The sequence below is a fragment of the Alexandromys fortis genome, unplaced genomic scaffold, assembly GCF_014885135.2.
Source record: "Alexandromys fortis isolate MF-2015 unplaced genomic scaffold, M_Fortis_MF-2015_v1.1 scaffold_70, whole genome shotgun sequence".
Classification (NCBI taxonomy): domain Eukaryota; kingdom Metazoa; phylum Chordata; class Mammalia; order Rodentia; family Cricetidae; genus Alexandromys; species Alexandromys fortis.
The window spans coordinates 6,467,850-6,486,485 of NW_026067955.1; the positions used below are offsets into that span (position 1 = coordinate 6,467,850).

The 18,636-nt window shown below is 40.2% G+C and overlaps 1 protein-coding gene across 1 annotated transcript in view; it reads right to left on the bottom strand.

Annotated features, from left to right (window-relative positions):
- Positions 1–18,636, bottom strand: part of Iqch (IQ motif containing H) — a 125,157-nt gene that overhangs the window by 49,567 nt on the left and 56,954 nt on the right. The window contains exons 10-11 of the mRNA XM_050151778.1: positions 15,059–15,179; positions 10,537–10,823 (exon numbers count right to left, since the gene is read on the bottom strand). Coding sequence (XP_050007735.1) covers positions 10,537–10,823; positions 15,059–15,179 — 408 coding nt within the window. The remainder of the gene's footprint in view (positions 1–10,536; positions 10,824–15,058; positions 15,180–18,636) is intronic.

Below are 18,636 nucleotides of genomic sequence, written 5' to 3' on the forward strand. Positions count from 1 at the left end.
GGTCTGTAAGGTTGGCCAGTGGGGCTGTTTTACTATCTGATCTTCAAGCAAGCTTTATTTATTAAAATACAAATGAAATGTCACTACAGGAAGGGAAGGTATATTAACAGGCAAAAGAAGAAAGAAAGGGAAGGAAGGGAGGGAGGGAGGGAGGGAGGGAGGGAAGGAAGGAAGGAAGGAAGGAAGGAAGGAAGGAAGGAAGGATGGAAGGAAGAGAGAAAGGCAAGTTGAAATGAATGAAGATAACAGTAGGAGGTAGTAGCTGGGCAGTGGTGGTGCACACCTTTAATCCCAGTAGTCTGGAGGCAGAGGCAGGCAGATCTCTGTGAGTCTGAGGTCACACAGTGAGTTCAAGGACAGCCAGGACTGTTACACAGAGAAACCCTGTCTTGAAAACAACAACAACAAAAACCAGCCAATGAACAACAAAAACACAAGGGTAGTAGTAGTAAGAAAATGCATGTGCATCTGGATGTGCTTTTGGCCTTGAGATGTCATCCACCACGAGACCCTCACAGGCTAAGTTCGGCTCTTGAGCTTCTAGCATTGTTGACTGAGTAAGTCTCTTTATTCAGCCTCAGGCATTTTTATAGTAACACAGAACAGATAAATATAGCCATTTCAAGAACCAAAAGAGAAGGCTGGGTGGGGCAGCACCCGGAACCCAGGAAGCAAAGTAGGTGAATTGCTTTCAGTTCAAGACCAGCCTGGTCTGCATGACAAGTGGGGCCAACAGAGTTGCATAGTGAGATCACTATGTTATTATGACTAGTTGTAATACAACTCTAGCCAGTATTGAAAAATAGTATGGAAGCTCCTAAGAAGTAAAAAGAATAGGGGGAATAGAAAGATGTCTCAGTGGTTAAGAGCACTGGCTGCTCCTTCAGAGGACCTGGGGTCAATTGTCAGCACCCTTTTGGTGGATTCTAACTGTCTGTAATTCCCATTGCAGGAGACTTCTGGTCTTTGTGGACCCCAGGAACACATGTGGTACAAATACACACAGGCAGGCAAAACACAAACATAAAATAAAATAAACAAATCTTTAGAAATAAATAAAACGAATAAAATAAAAATAAATACCTTTTTTTTAAGAAATAAAAGAACAGAACTGTCATATGATTCAGCAGTTCTACTACTGGGTATGGACCCAAAGAAAACAAAGTCATTATTTTAATGAGCTGTGCACCACTATGCCATGACAGCATCATTCATAATAGCTGGATCTTGAGACAATCTTTCAATAGATTAATAGATAAAGAAATTGTGGTATATATACACACAGATACAGACACATAAAATGGAGTTTTAGTCAGCCATTGAAAAGGAAATCCTAACATTTGTGATAGCATGGGCAAGCCCAAAGGACACTATGATAAATGAGATAAGCTAGGTACAGGAAGACAGGCATACGTTGTTTTACCTGTATATAGCATCTAAAAATGTCTACGAGGGTCAGGAGGTAGAAGAATAAACGAATGCTGGTTAAAGGGCACAGATTTCCAATTAAAGATGAGAAAGAGAGACCTAGCATATGGCATGGTGAATATAGTTGAATGATACTTTATGCTACCAGAGAAGGCCCACATGCTCAGGAATTGTTGGCCAACACAGAACTCAATGTAGTTTTGTAGACTTTTTGTTTAATTTTGCTTTGTTTTGGCATTTTTGTCTAGTTGATCTTTTGTCTGTTTGTTTTGAATTTTAGTTTTATGTGTTTTTCTCTGTTTTTGTATTTTTCTGTTTTTTATTTGTTTGCATTTGAAAGAGAGAAAAAGAACATAAAGTTTTATGGGGAGAGAGGTAGGGAGGAAAAAATGAATCATATTGTATGAAAAATAATTTCTTCAATAAAAGCTTCAAATTTAATAAAGAATAAAAATACTATGTGATACTGTATGGCATTGTGACTGGAGTTGGTAATACTGTGTGCCTGAAGTCTGCCATATGGGAGTAGTTTCTCACAAGCAAGACAGATATATGAGGTGATGGATGTGTTACCTCCTTACAGTGTACATACACAGTAGAGTATCACAGTGTGCACCTTACACAGTAGAGTATCACAGTGTGCACCTTACAGTGTACATACACAGTAGAGTATCAGAGTGTGCGCCTTACAGTGTACATACACAGTAGAGTGTCACAGTGTGCGCCTTAAACACTTAGGATTTTTATTTGTCAGCTATACTTGATAAAGCTAGGAAGAAGGAAGGACAGCTTTGCAAGGGAGCACTCATTCTACAGAAAGCAAGATGACAGCTGAAGTGGGGGAGAGTGTCATCTTTGTTTCTGCCACACTAGAGGGCAAAGGGCACACCCTTGTGTGTAGCAGGAACATTTCCCTGCCCCCTGTTCACTGCCCTGCTGAATACTGCAAAAATGTGGATCTTCTGAGTAGTGCACAGACAGTGAGCATGCCCAGATCTTCTCTGCCCTGGAAGTGTTTCTGGAGAGAGAAGTGTCTTAGTTATTAAAGGGAACAAGGATGTTAGAGACACTGGAAAAGCAGCTAACAGAAACAAGGTTGCCGTGGTTTAGGATATGAAGTGTCCCCTCAAAATGTTCATACTCTGAAAGGTTGGTCCTCAGCTGGTGGTGATGTTTGGGGAGGTTCTGGGAACTTTAAATAGTGGAGTACAGCTGGAAGAAGCAAGTTGCTGAAGGCAAGCAAGCTCTTGAGAGCTCCATTTTTCCCAGGTCCCTGTCTATGTCTCTTTTCTTGTCCATCAGGAGGTAAAGAAACTCCTCTGACATATGAGCCCACAATAAGGTTCTGTCCAAGTAAATGGGGCAGAGAAACAGCTCCTGAAATATCTAAAACTACTCAAGTAAGTCTTTCCTCCCTTACACTGCTTCTCTATCAAATGACAGCAGTGACACAAAGGTACCTAAATGAGGTTCACTATGCATGGGTCCGCAGGCTGCTCACCTATATCTGAGGGTTAGGTGACTCAAATAGGTCACTATACATAAGTCCGCAGGCTGCTCACCTAATATCTGAGGTTTAGGTTTGAACTCAAGCTTCCTAAATTTCATGGTTTGTAACATAAGGAGGTTAATAAGACATTAAGAATAGCCACATATGGTAATATTGTACATATAGTAAAATTGGCCACTAGTTCACTAATCAATATAAATGTAATTTCACACTATAAAATTAGTATTCTATATGACCATTAATTTCATGATAAAAACTTGTGTTTATTGCTGTCATTCTCATCATCACCATTATCATCATCACTTGCATGTTGAAGGTCTTTATCGCTGACACAAAGACACACATTTAAAAGGGACAAGGCTTTTGTTTTACTGTTTCAGGATCCTCTGGGATCTACTTCCCCTTCACTAGGTAGTAAGTTGTGATTAACAATGCGACTATTATAGCATTTAGAAACACTGACTAATAGGCACTGCTGTTTATACCAAAGGCCTATTAAATTTTAATTTAGATATACACTATTAACCCTCTTATATATAAATAAAATACCTTCCCTAAAGAGGGAAAGTAAATCTCATTGAGCTCCCTTAGTGAATTCCTTATATATCTTGAAAACAAAGATAAGGAGCTGTTGCAAATGATATTACCAGAGGGGGACTGAGAGAGAAGTATTCATTCATTCATTTAATAAATATTTATTCAGCATCTATTATCTGCCAGACAGGATGCTAGGTGCTGGGTTTACAGAAATGAGCAAGAAGAAATTATGATGTTTCTGTAGACCTCGGGTTTTGCATCCTCTGAAATAAATGTATTCATTTTTGATGCTTATATATCACTTTGAGATGCTAATGCTCAGTGAGTTTTTTAAAATAATGCTAATTCGATTCAGATTCCACTCCCAGTCTGAGAACCTGCTGAGGGTCTCTGTGACAGTTTTGCATGTGCTTATGGCATTTGATTTAGTAACAATAGCACCTTGCATATATGTGCTCAGCCTGCCAGAACATCCTGTGAGAAACAGGGCAAGAATTCACTAACTAATGACAGACCAAAGGCTCATTGAGTGTCTTAAAGTATCACACTAGCCAGTGTGAAGAGAGAGGCTGACACTCATGGCATCACAGTGAGACAATTTTAGGTGATTTTTCTGTTGCAGGATGAGACGATACATTTAGGATCCCAGAGAAACACTTTTTAGAAAGTGTTTGATATGTCCATGTATTGAAAGGTCTCTGATACAACTTGCATTCAGAGTTGGGACTCTGAGGATATAATTGTGATATGGATGGATTTAAACCATCAGTGGATTAAAAATCTGAATGCACTATTGGAGGTATTAGAACTGTGGGCCTACTTGGGAGTCATTTGGGGATGGAGTTTGTCCTCTGCCCTTGTGCATGATATTAAACTTTGCTTCAGGCTCACAGCAATGGAGCCAGCTATCTCCAGATCAAAGCCTCTGAAACTGTAATCTAAGATAAATACTTCCTCCCTTTACGTTCTTTTTCACATATATCAGCTGCAAAAAGTCTAACCACTGCGATATGGCATATGGTCTGATATACATCAGGTACTCCATTTTGTCTTTCCTCAATTTTCATTTTGTAATAAGTTTTTTTTGATTACCCTATTGATGAAGGGCCATTACTAAGCACTTTTAGCCATTTTTCATCTCAACTCTTTTTTTTTTTAAAGATTGGATTTGGGTGGGAGCACAGTATAGTGATAGAATTCCTGCTGAGAATGAGAGGCTTTGGGTTCAATCCCCAACACAGCAAGAAATGAAATAAAAAGATTTAATATCCTATCCCTGTTTTATTTTTAAATATACCTATCAGCACTCATAAATGAGGTTTTTCCCCCACAAAGTTCACAATTAGTATGGCTGAAGAGATGGCTCAGTGGGTAAAGTGCTTGCTGCACAAGTATGAGAATCTGAGTTCAAATCCCCAGCCCCCATGTAAAAAGGTGTGGTGGTAAGTGTCTGTCATCTCATCACAACCTTTGAAAATTGAGACAGAAGATCCCTGAGGTTTATTGGCTAGGCAGTCAAGTTCCAGGTTCAGTGAGAGATCCTGTCTCAAAGTCACAGTGGTGCGTGCCTTTAAATCACTTGTGAGGAGGTGTGAGGATTGGCAGTGAGCCTGGTCTACACACTGAGTTCCAGGCCAGCGAGGACTATATGGACCCCATCTCAAAACAAAACAAGGGTGGAGAGTGATTGCAGAAGACAACTGATGCCAACCTCTTGCCTCCACACACAGGCAATGAGCACCCATGAATGAGCACACACACACATGGACATATACACATTCATACAGTTCACAGTTATCTACACGCAAAGAATTTTTAAATCTGGGATTTCAACAGCCAGTGTCTTTGACAGTTTGTTTAAACGTTATATAATTCATATTTATATAAGGTAAAATATGATATTTGTAAGACACAGATTATCATCTTTCTCCATATGTGTTCTGTATGTTGGTCTTGTTTTGTTTTGTACCACACCCTTTACAACCTCTTCCTACTTAGAGCACATTCTTTCTTACACTCCTTCAATCTTAATTATCCTTCAGCTCCCATCCCACCTCTTCTGTAAAAACCTCCCCGATTGCTCCAAACAGAAGGGACCTTGCTCTTATCTGAATGCACACAGCAAGTGTTGTGGCAGTTAAACTGACATTACCTTTCTGATGTCTCTTTTATTGTTCTTTCAAGTTGTCAGTTAAGCCTTTTCTTGTGATTCATTTTTCCAGATCAGCTTCCCAGCTAGACCGTGCACCCCCTCAAGGCGGCACTTTCCCATCTCTTTCTACCATCTCTGCAGCTTCTCTAGCACCTGCTATAATGGCATGTGCATAATAGATGCTCAATAAACACTTGTTTCATTAGTTTTCCCCATAAATGAGTAAACTCCAAATCTAAATTTCCTAGAAGTTTATCTTTGTTCACTCAACAAGGGACATCAGAATAGACCCCCAGAATGTGTTTGTTCAAAGAATATGCCAATCTCTCCCCAACCTAAAGCTTTTGGAGGTACTTGATGTTCCTGCTAGAACAGGGCTGCCACAAAGCTGTCTTCTGGACTATCATGTATTCAGCATGCAGTCTCTAAAGGCCTGGATTTCGCATTTCTAGTTTCCTGAAATCTCTGACCTATTACCCTGCTGGAGACTGAGCTGTGCTCCACCAGCTCCACTTTCCAGGGACCAGCTCCCTCCTTTTGTTCCCCTGCAATGCTGTGTTCTAGCTGACTTTCCCAGTTCTATTTATTTGTTGATTTATTTAGAAACAGAATCTCAGTATTTAGCCCAGGCTGAATGCCTGGTGTCTATTATTTAAATCCTACATTTCCAAAACCATTTTCACATTCTGCTGCTTTAGACCTTCATCTTTATCTCCTGAGGTTATGACAGAATCTTTACCTTCTGCTCTGGAGATTTTTTTTTTTAATAACTGTAGGCTTGTCCTTAGTGCACCCCTCTAATTTATTTGCTTTTCCTTGGTCCTAGTCCCCTTTGCTTCTCTCATGCCAGCATGGTAAATTATAGGTCCCAGCTGGAGCTACCTAGCAAAAATCTGAATGGATGTAGGCACCTCAGTTTCTCGTATCTATTCTAAGATGTGTGTATATAAATAAAACCATGTACGTGAATGTGCTTTGCAGACTAGAACCCTCTATACAAATCTATGATTATAATTATTCATTTCTTTCTCTGATTAGAAATTTAACACATCTTTGTTTACTCTTGAAAATGCAAATGCAGGGACTAGGGTGTAGTTTAGCATATACAAAGCCGTAGGTTCAACCGTAGTACCAAAACAAATGAACGGATATAAACACATACATTAATTAAACTATAAAGGGAAATGCAGAAAGCACAGAAAACAAAATAGCAGCCAATTTCTTTGTTACTTTCTTAGCCCTGTTGTAATGAATTGCCACAAGCTCACTGGTGTAAAGTGGCACAAATGACTGGTTCAAAGTCAGTAATGTAGTGTCCTTTCTCTCTCTCTCCCTCTCCCCCCCTCTCTCTCCAGCCTTCCTGCCTCCTTAAAATGAACCTGCGAGTATTTGGTCCCTAGACATTCCAAATTCCCATCTCACTGTTGAATTCAGAACAGTCATATCTGCAAAGTCCCTCTGCCATGTAAGGTACCATAAGGGACAATTGTTCTGTCTATCACAGCCTCAGTCCTCTCATACAGAACATTACAGATATTGTTTATGATTTGCTTTTTAACCTTCTATTACTATATTAACACTTAAACATCTTCAAAAACATGAGTTTTAATATCACAGTATTTGTTTCCATTTATATATGATACGTTCTTTAAATTTTTTCTATTATTACAATTTAGGCCATTTTGTGATTAATATATCTATATAAATCTTTGTGATTATTTGTCATAATTTTTCAAAAGTGTATTTTATTAAAATTTGAATTTGACAGCATAGAATGCAAGTATTATGAAAACATCATTAGAATAAATAATTTCTGAACTGAAAATTTACTTGGACATTAAGAAAACTAAGACCAGGGAAAAACAGTAAGTCCAAAGTAATACAACAGAAAATAGTGAAATTTGACTATTTGAATTAAAGTGTAATGGCAGATATCACAGAAATAGCACAAATGGCAGGCTTTGATGTCTGAGTCCATGAGGTATGGTGGGGAGCACACATGTGCTGAGTGAAGAAAATGGCAGAAGTGGTTGGGAGCCTGGATACAAATGACTACATTGAGTAAGTGAGATGTAGTGAGGCTGAAGAGACTCAAGTTCCTTACTGGTGGGTAAAGTGTTTATCCTTATTTTTAAGCATGGAAAAGGTGTAGTTTAGAAAGAATTTTGAGGCATTAGAGTATTATTGAAGATATTTGCAGGAATTCATAGTGTAGTATATGTTCTGATAGATTAATAAGTACTTACCTCTAAATGGGAGAGGACAGAAATGACAATTGGAGAAAAAGTATTTGCAACATGTAGATCGAATAATGAGTTTTTATATATAAAAATCAACATTTTCATGATAACTTAGTTTAAAGGGGACAAAAACTATAACCAGATAATTATTTTTATGACCAGAGGTTTAAGTGGAGATAAGTAGAAGGGCTGACAAACATGAGAAGCTGCTCATTATCAGTAATAAATACTGATTAAAATGAGATAATGTTCATTATCTGTTAAACATGCAAGAATTGAGAGGCTGAGAATATGTCCATCTCTTCACTGGCATCACGGGGAGACCAGTCAGAATATTAAGGTGCTATTTGATGTGATATCACTTGCAAAACTGTTGGAGAATATGCCTGCTTTGTAAGTATATATTTCCTTTGCTAATGTAGGAATACCCTTTGAGTGGCCACTGGGAACTTACTGCAGCACCTGTTACCATGTATTCAAATATTAGTGAAGGAAAACAAAACCCATAATATGATAAAATCAGAGAATCTTGGGTTTATATAAATCCATTTCATTCGTTTCAATGAGCTCTTCTAAACACCTGCTTGCATGTGCTTTGTGCTTACTCACCCAACAAGTATTTCCTAAACACCTGTCTGCTGACCCAGTACAGAGATACTGCGTAGCAAACAATAGGGAGCACAGGAGACATGCAGAGCTGTGTCCACCGAGGAAGACAGATAATCAGATGATCACACAAACAGGTCTAAATTGCCACTGAGACAAGTGATAGGAGAAGTATGGTAGATAATAATATGAGAAGCCAAAACAGTGATTTTGATGTTGCCCAGGAAGTCATGAAGTCTCTAGGTAAGTATGGCCTGTGCTGAAATATTATATGTGTTTAATATATAAATATATATATGGAAGAGGGGTTAACCCAGTCAGAAAAAAAAAAAGGCAAAACGCAGGAGCAGAGGGTGGTTCATGTCTGTAACTTTGGCGCTTAGGATGTCAAGACAGGAGGATCAAGTTTGAAGCCAGACTGGGGCTACATAGTGAGATCCCGACAAGAACATTTCAGGCTGAGGGCAGCATATTTTTGGCAGAGTGTGCTACAATGAACAAAAGAGATTGGGGGAGGTTGTGTGGTGGATTCAAGAAAAACAAAAGATCTGAGATGAGAGAGGGCTGGTCAGATGCACAGGACTGGTGTTAGGTATCGTTTCTCAGAAGTATATATAGGAGGTGAACTCAGGAAGGATCAACATTGTGTTAGGAGGAGACCCCTCTCCTGTGTGCATGTCTTCCTATATCAAACTCAAGTAAAAACTGTCAGTGAGCTGTGACCATAGTTTCATCTTCTCTACCACCCCAGGAACCTCAGACTTTATCCTTCTTCCTAGGACAGATGCTTGTGAAGGTACAGTCTCCTCCACACCCTTCCCTGCCAGTCTAGTCTTTCACCAGGGCTGTGGTTTCTTTCCTCCCTTTTCCCTAGGGAGGTTTCTGAATGCCTTTCAGTCTGTCCTTTATTCTGTCTTATGAATCTGGGAACAAAATAGAAACCCAATAGAGACAAGTGGAAAATGGTTATCCAGCAAACCCCCAACTACCCTAAACATAAACTCTTGCTGTTAAACCTTAATCTGACTGAAATAGCAGATAAAACTGAACGATGAATATAAAACACCCACAGCTTATTCACACTAAGGACACTGGAGGGTGGGAAACCTCAAGCTATTTCAACTTTAGCCACAAGTCTAGACACCCAACATGAAAAGCAGAGGAACCAAACATTACAAACTGAGTCTCATGAAGTAGTAAATTTAAATATTATTATTCTAGGGGAAAAAAGCATAGAAAAAAGCTTTAAAAGATTTATAAAAATCAAATATGCAGAGTCACAGACTATCACACATGTAATCTTGAATAAATAAAAGCATATTATGGAATATATGTATCTATAATCTCTAGGATGCTTAAAAACACAGAGTGGAACTATATATTGTTTCTGGTACCTCCGTGTGCACTAAAAGTATAAAGATGTATAAAACTGTCAACCCTCTAAATTTAAGATGGAAGTCTCCACCTGTTCACAAGGAGGAGGAAGAGCTCCATGTTCAGCAAGGGGTACCCAGGGCTGGAGGTGCTGCTGATGTCATTTTATCTTTCAAGTGAGGAGAGGGCATATGATATTGATTGCATGATTACTTAGATCTTTTTGTTTTTAAAGTATTTCCCAATATATGATTTAAAGAAAACATTGATAATCTGAGTTGTTAGTGAACTATTGGCAAAAAAAAGATCAGATATAAGACTCTTACCTCATTTCTGTTTATTCATTCTTCTATTTAAGAACACACTTTAGATAGGTTCAGTCCTTGGACAGTCTAAAATAGTTTCTCAATAAGATATAAGCATAGCAATAATAGACAAAAATGAGAGACCCAGCTAACAACTGTGTTGGATGAGTTTCAGTCATTCAAACTTCTACTTTGCACAAATGTTTTAACTCTGACCCTGTTTATAGACAGAAAGCCTGGTCTCCCTTAGGTCATCATGGATAGCAAAGATATAGATTTACAGTCAGCTCATCAGAGCATAGTGAGTACTGGGTGCTTCCTGATACTGTCTGCTGCACGGATGTGGAGTGTTTTAGTGTCATATATGCCAACTGTTCAACTTACCTGCTGCTCTAAGGTGTTTGGATCAATAAAAGTCACCAGATCTATAGAAAAGTAACCAATCACATCTTTCTTTCTGCAGGCATTTCCAATTTGGAGACACAAAGAACTGAGAACTCGGGGGTCCATTGAGGTCTGAGGCATGGTGGTACCAGAAGAAATAAAGGGGCCGTCAGCATGAAACTGGTCCCCCGTTGACAGTACCCTGACTTCTCCATCAGGCTCTATCAACATGTCTACGGTGAGGTTGGTGACACTGTCTGCAGGTGGGTATCCTTCAATCACGCCACCTGGTTGGAAAACCATGGAGCAGATAAAAGAACACAGTCAAGAGAAAGACCCGCTTGCAGGAGGAAGAAATAATCTATGTTTTGGCAGGGGGACTCAGGCTCAGACCTTGCACTTGTCATCTTGTGAAACTGAACAAGTAGCTTCAACCTTTGACTTGCTTTTCTTTACTTATAAAATGGGGGACATAATTCTACATCACCAAACTGTCCTAAAGTTTGAGAAATTGTGCCTATGGTATTTAGTCTGGTTCTTGACACATGGGAGGGCTCAGTGAACAGTAGTCTTGATTATGATCATGATTACAAATATCTTATAAATGCTATATTTGGAACCACTCATTACATTAATGAAGGATCCAAGGATTATGGGTCAAACCCCTCAAGGAATTAACTCTCCACCGCCCACTGTTGGTATCCTAATAACCAGTGCACTCTTTCTGTCTAGCATTATTACTTTTCTAAGGTTTGACAGTGTGGGCTTGTAATAGGCATAGAAAACACTGGCCGTCATGCTAGTCATAGGAATCCTGTAGAAAACCAAACATAGAGACTGGTGACATAGTCCAGTTGGTAAAGTGCTTGCCACAAAAGTATGAGGACTTGAATTTAAATCTCAGCACCCTTGTAAAAACTGGTGTGGTAACATATGCCTGTAGCCTCAGTGCTCGAGAGGCAGAGACAGGAAGATCATTGAGGTTTATTGGGTAGCGCATGTAATTGAATCAGCAAGTCCTACGTTTTGTGAGAGACCCTGTCTCAAAAGTAAGGTGGAAAGCAATCAAGGAAGACACTCAACATCAACCTCTGGCCTCACATGCATGCACATTCAACCTCCCGCCACACACACGTATGAAGAAAAAGTGAGCAAGTACCAGGACTTGCTGCTTTTGCTAAGTAATAGTTGGGTGGTGATTTCTGTCCATCTCTACAAACCACACTTGAAGCAGGATCATATATATANATTTTGAGATTTTGAGCTGTTCTCAAAGGCAGTCATTTAAGAAATATTTTCATTCAGTCCCTATAAATTTGATAAGGGGTAGCCTTAATGAATGCTAACTTTCAGAAGGAAAATGATTTTGGGGGGCTGCATATTCAATCTCTACTTTATCTGCTGGCTTGTTCAAGATGTTCTTCAAATGAGGTCTGCTAGAGTATATAACAACTGAATGCCAGTTGCTGGAGATTTAATAAGATGAACATAACCAAACCAAAAACAAGCAAACCAGTGAGTCTCTGTAGTTCAGGTAACTTGGTACTTTGGCTGTCACTGATGATAATGTATCAGTATCTTTTATGATTTACAATATCACTTTGGATACCATGGAGTTTTTAATGAGAAATATCTCTCAAGGCTCATATAGTTAAATACTTGGTCCTCTGTTGGTGGAGTTGTTTTGGGGCTTATGGAGCCTTGGAGAGAGACCGTCATTGGGGTAGGCTTTAAGAGATTATAGCCTTGCCCTACTTTCACTTTGATCTTTCTGCTTCCCTCTTGAGGTTGAAAATGTGATCTCTCAGTGTCCTATTCGATTGCCTGCTTCCATTCCTCCCTCACTATTATTGGCTCTCCCTCTGGTAGAAGCCAAAATAAACTCTTTCAGAAGTCATTTTTGATCATGGTGTTTTATTACACTGGTTACAAAAAGTAACCAATCTTGATATATTATTTCAAACATGCTTAATTGTGTTGTCTTCTTAGCATCAAGACTTCAGTCTTTTTCCTTTCAAAGCAATTAAATTTTTCCCAAGAATGTATTGTCTTTAATATAAATCTATGACAGTGTAGAAACCAAATCTGTAGCACATTTTGTGGCCATAAGCTCACTCAAAAGAATAGAAGTGGGATGAAATAGGCGGATGATGGAAGCTGGTGAGAGTCAGGAACATGGGGTGATGTCCTGCCCAAGTCAGAAAATACACAAGGCCTCCTGCATGCACTAGGGTTAGGGCTCGGGCCCATCCAGAACCTTACGTGTGACAATGGTTCTCAACCTTCCTAATGCTATTCTCCAATACAGTTCCTCATGTTGTGGTGACTCTCAGCCATGCAATTATTTTCTTTGCTACTTTGTAACTGTAGTTTTGTTACTGTTATGAATTGTAATGTAATATCTGATATGCACGATATCTAATATGTGACCTCTGTGAAAGGGTTGTTTGATCCAAAAGAGGTCATGACCCATAGACTGAGAACACTGACTTATAAGAACCATATTTTAAAATGTACTGAAATTATAGGATATAAATATGTTCCCATTCATTACTTATCTGGAGTGTTATTTTTTCCAACATCTCTAAGTCTCAGTTTCTTCCTCTGTGAAACTGGGTTAATAAAGCCTGTTCTGCTTCTTCTCCACAGTGTTTATGACATGACTGAGGAAGAAGGAGGGAGATGGACAGGGAGAGGTGAAGGTGAAGCCTTAGCTTGTGGCCATATAGCTCAGGGGAGGTAGAGCTAAGGGACTCACGTAAAAAGAAATGGTCAAGAGCAGTGGTTCTCAACCTGTGGGCCAAGACCCCCTTGGGAGCTGAACAATCTTTTTACACAGGGGTCGCATATCAGATATTACATTACAATTAATAACTGTAGCAAATTTACATGAAGTAGCAGTGAAAATAATTTTATGGCTGGGAGTCAGCACAAGAGGAACTGTATTAAAGGATTACAGTGTTAGGAAGGGTGAGAACCACTGCTCTAGAGGAAGGATTTTCAGGCTGATCTTTGATTATGTAAGCTTCCTAATACTCTGTCTGAGAGAGACTAGAGGTCTTCATGGTTTTACCTCTTAATTTAAATCCCTTCTAAACTTGTTTATTTGCTTGCTTGTGGAAGACACTGTTTTTTTTTTTTCAATTACAAATGGAGCTGACTTCTTTCTTTTCTCTTTTCTGTCCAGGGATCCATGTGGAAATTTGTTTATTCATATACTTATAGAGATGAGAGAACACTGAAGGTACCTTAACACACACACACACACACACACAGAGAGAGAGAGAGAGAGAGAGAGAGAGAGAGAGAGAGAGAGAGAGAGAGAGAGAATACCCCCTAGCATTCCTGTTAGATGGCTGGCATCCAACCTCTTATTTAAATAACTCATTAATAGGGCATCTGCTACACTCTTCCCAGCCAATGTATTATTCTACAGCCAACAGGCCTGTCCTTTCCGACAAACCCCTTTCATACATAGGGCTGAGTCCTGCTTCCAATGAACAGATTCACTGGCCCTGGCAAAGACTCCTGCAGAAACATAGGGTAGACTTTTATGGCCCTTTTATGTGTTGGCAGATTATCTGGGATGATCTAATCTTTCGTACTTTGGGCTCCCTGTGCTTCAAATAAGGGTGATAGCAGTACCCACTCCTAGGATTGACAGGAGGATGAAGTAAGTTAATGTGTGTCTACTTAGGATGATGTTGGCGTATAACAGCTACTGTGTGCTATTACCATTGTTCAGTTGTCATAACATGGCAGCATTACCAGTTTATCATTATATACTGAGGCCAGTGTACTGTTATCATCATCACATGACAGCAGTAAGTTAAGCAGATTATGTGCAACCTCCTAGAGAGGGGAAGCCTTTGCCTAACTGTGTCCTTGTGTGGCACCCCAGAGGCCTCTGGAATTGCACGTAAACTTAGGTCTGTTCATCCTCTCACTCATCATTGACTTCCCAAAATGAGGATGAGGAAGGAGAGGAATCTAAAAATAATGGAGGCTGGTTTTATTCCTAGTCTGTAGAGGATTCTGGTTTGAAAATGTTACCTTTCGGAGCTAGGGCATTTCTGCTCTCCTAGAAAATGAGAGAGAAAACTAGATCTAGTAAAGGCCTTTGTTCATCAGTCTGTGATAGAAATGTCCCTATTTCTAACCCCGAATTTTCCTAACTACTATATGCAATAAGTAACTGAGGAAACTGGGTCTCTGAGGATTGTCCAAGGTCACATGTGGTTCACTGGAGAGCTGCCCCTCAAGACAAGTCTGGTCTAAGAAATGCCCAGAGTACTGAGTTCTGCATGGCATGCCTGGCATGCTCAGTTCCTATTTACTTAAGAGGCTGGGTGCAAGATAAATATTTAGGCAGTGCTTGAAAAAGAACAAAGTCAGCTGCAGAAGCATTTTCCAAATCCACATCGACTGATGAAGAGTATTTGAATTGGCCCTGGCTTGACCCAGAACCAGAACCTCAGCTTGTAATACTGACCCTCAACAGAAACTTTACAGTCTTATTTACCTTGAGTGAGAAATGTTTGGAGGAATTTCCTCCACGTTGGGAACCGTTTCTCATTGACTGGCTGTACGTGCTGTGCTAAAATGCCCGCCAGCTCCTCGGAGATCTTCACCAGAGCTGGCTCCTGCAGAAACAAATTAAATAGAACCACAAGCAATTTTACTACAGAAATGAAAACTGCTTGTGGAGTGATTAAAAACCAGGCCTCCAACAGGCAAAAAAAATGTGGTTACTGTTTACCCAGAGCCAGAAAGCCATTTTGAGATTGTTCTATTTTTCCAGCCATTTCACTTTTCATATTTCAGTGTGAGTTCCCCTCCCTGAAATCGATGCTAATTGTGCATTATGTGTCCTAAAGGCACCCCGTACTGGTCGTGAGGAGTCCAGGCTTCAGACTCACTTCAGCCCCACCTGCAGAGTGGCCTCTGCGTCTCCACTCTGAGCCTCAGTTTCACATTCTGGAAAATGTAAAGCTGAATAGCTTGTCCCTTAACTCTTTTAGATGAGAATACTTTTTATTCTATGAATCTAACAGCATTTGAGCTTAGGAGGAACAACGGAGTTGGTGAGGTCTTTTTTTGATAATTCTGCCTCTTTAACGTGTGCCCACTCTGTTGTAAAAGCTGCCTTTTACAGTGTTGATAGGAAAGCCTAAACTTTTGGCTACAACTGTAAAGGTGGGATTTTAAGATGTTTCAGCTAGAGAACATGTTCTACGGTCAGCCTTAGTCAACCTGAAATCCCTGCAGATCACAGTGTCACCTGTCTAGTTACATAGCTATCATCGGTGAGATGATCCAAAGACAACAGAGCCTCCCATCAGGAGTGAGAACAGAAGGAAGCTCTTTAATCAATAGGAAGTCCATCTTTTTATGTAAAAGGTGTAGCTTGCTACAATAATTTCTTTTCTATCTAAGTTATAATGCTTTTAAGACTCATTAAAACTTTTCAAATGGAAGCCACAGTTTAGACACTCTGTCAGGTGCAGGGCAGGGCACTACATATAAACACTTTGGTGCTCAGTATTCATCATGTTCTAATGCAGAGCAGGGACAAGCAAAGCTTTAGCTTGCTCCAGGGTCCCAGGAAAACTCTGAATCTGAGCGAGAACTCTAAGTGATTTGCAAGCATCCGCTCTAGGGACAGGGCTGGCTGTAATGCTGGAAATCATCTGTATACTCATTTTTCCAATTTCCCTAACATTAAAAAGTGATTCTCCTCTATCCTCTGCCATCTCCCGATTCCTTAAAACATTTGCTTTATTGTTTTAATTCTCACTGAAAATCCAGACTAAAAGACAAATATCTTAGAGTTTATGATAGGCAGGTCCAAATAATCTGAATTGTTTCTAACTACCTGGAAACTCCTGGCTGTATCATTAGTTAATCTTAGTAAGTGATTGACATACAAAACAAAAACACACTCAGAAGCAGAGTGTTCTGGCCAACACAAGGTACAGAGTCCTGCTAGGAAGGGCTAGGGAAGTCTGCTCATGCAGTAAACCTCTGCCTTGACATGTGGAAGCAAGGAAGATGACAGTCGAAGCAACGGGCCTTCGCACTCCATACCTGTACATTGTACATTTACTCTCATTTTTACTGCAAATTCACTGATAGTGTCAAAGCTTCATGTGCAAATTATGAGCAAGCATCTCCAGCATAAGGAACCCCTCTGCTCTCTGAACACCCCACATTCTCTAGCCTCACACTTGTTTCAGTTCACATTCTGCCCCATGGAAGAAAACTGTCTCTTCAAAGGGGGCAGTGAAGGCTGGCTTTAGAGTCTGCCTCTTTCTGGAAAACTATCCCAGAGAAAAGAAACCTCGCAGCCCAAGCCTCTCTTGGACAGGTGGAAAATTCTCTTTTTATCCTGCCTTGATTAGAGAGACTCTTCTGTCTCTCCCACTTTTGAAGGCAAGTGGAGCCATCTACTCAGTTACATATGTGCTAGAGGGCTATTTTTACAAGGGGGAAATATGGAGAGGAAACAGTGAAGGAGCAGATGAAAGCCCTGCAGCTTGATTTAGACCAGGTGCCAGATCTTCAGCAGAACGCTAGAAAAGACTAAGTTACAGAATAGAAGAGGTGAATCTCTCAATAGACTTCCTCCTTACTTCCAAGGAACCACCTGAAGGACCGGCTACTTTAGAACCACGAATTCTTCCTGGGTGGATGTCACAGGATTCCCTGCCTCATTTATCAGAAAGATAAATGAGGTGACATATATGGAGTGTCACCTCAGCTGCAACATGTGTGAGAGTCAATAATTAACTTACAAGGCTTCTGGACACAGTGTCAGGCGCCACTACTACTTCTGCTTACAAAGTGAGTCATTCTACCACAATGCCTATCATTTTCACTGTGCACAAAACCACAACAAGGAGGTAGATTTCTAAAAGAACAATCTGCCTCGGGAGTCTGGAAGATGCTTCGTGTCCCATCAGCTGAAGGCACTGACAGGGTGGCATTCAGTGGAGATGCTGGGGCACTCAGAAGCAGCTTGGGGGTCATGATTAGCTCTCTAAAGACATAGTGAAGAAAAATGGGGTCGGAAGGGGTAATATTAACTATCTAATTTATTTCTAGTGGGATGTATAAGTCTTAAACTAATACCTTAGTACCTATGGCCTTCGTGTCAATGAAGAGAGACTTGCTCCCTCACCTCTACAGTGATGACAATGTGGGCCTTGCAGCTCACATATTCAAGTAAGGGAGGGTGTGCATGACAGGTCTATGTATGTCTGTTTATCATATGCCTGCCTGTCTTCCTATCATAATCCGGGAACAGAAGTACATCTTTACAAACTTAGGATGTGGAATTAAGTTCTGTCTAGTGAATAATGACAAGGTAATTAATGGGTAAAGAAGCAAAACTTGCTCCCAGTGTGCCATAGCAGAGTGGGATCTGTGCCTGTAACAGCCATCAGTGGCAGGAGGTGCTATGGTAAATATGGGGAAATGGTAGGATAGATAGCTTCTGTTGGCTACCCAGCATTTATGTCCCCTCCTTCCGGTTAAGTTCCTTTCAGGAACTGTTCTTCCCTGTTCTTTGCTACGGAAGAGTGGTTGAGGGGGATTTCCACTCTCACCTCCAAAGAAATGTAGCCTTGTCCTTGCACAATGGCTGGTTCAGTAGAGATGCAACCCAGTGAGGCCAGGCACTTGCTAGAAAATGCTTACTGGGGCCTCTGGAAAGAGTGTGTGATCTGAGTTGCTACCAGGTGAGGTGCTCTCTCTTTCTATTGCTTGTACCAAGAAAAAATTGTGGAAGCTAGCCTTAGAAAGAAACCAGCCTTATGCATAGTTCAAAGGAGAGACAGAAAACTGTGGAGCCAGTTGGAATTCCAGATAGCCAAGGCCAGTTTCTCTCTATTTGGAAATCTATTTGAGTTGAGGTTCTGTTAGTTGAAGCTTAAACATTTTAAATGGATGCAAAAAAAAATTGGTGGACCAAAGTATGTCCCCACAATCCACAATGGTAGTTTTAAGCCAGTGGATGCTCTGCTAACCACCTGGTGCTGACTTTCATTCTGCAGTCAGTAGTGAGGTTTTCACTCATTCCTTTCCACTGCAACCATTAGG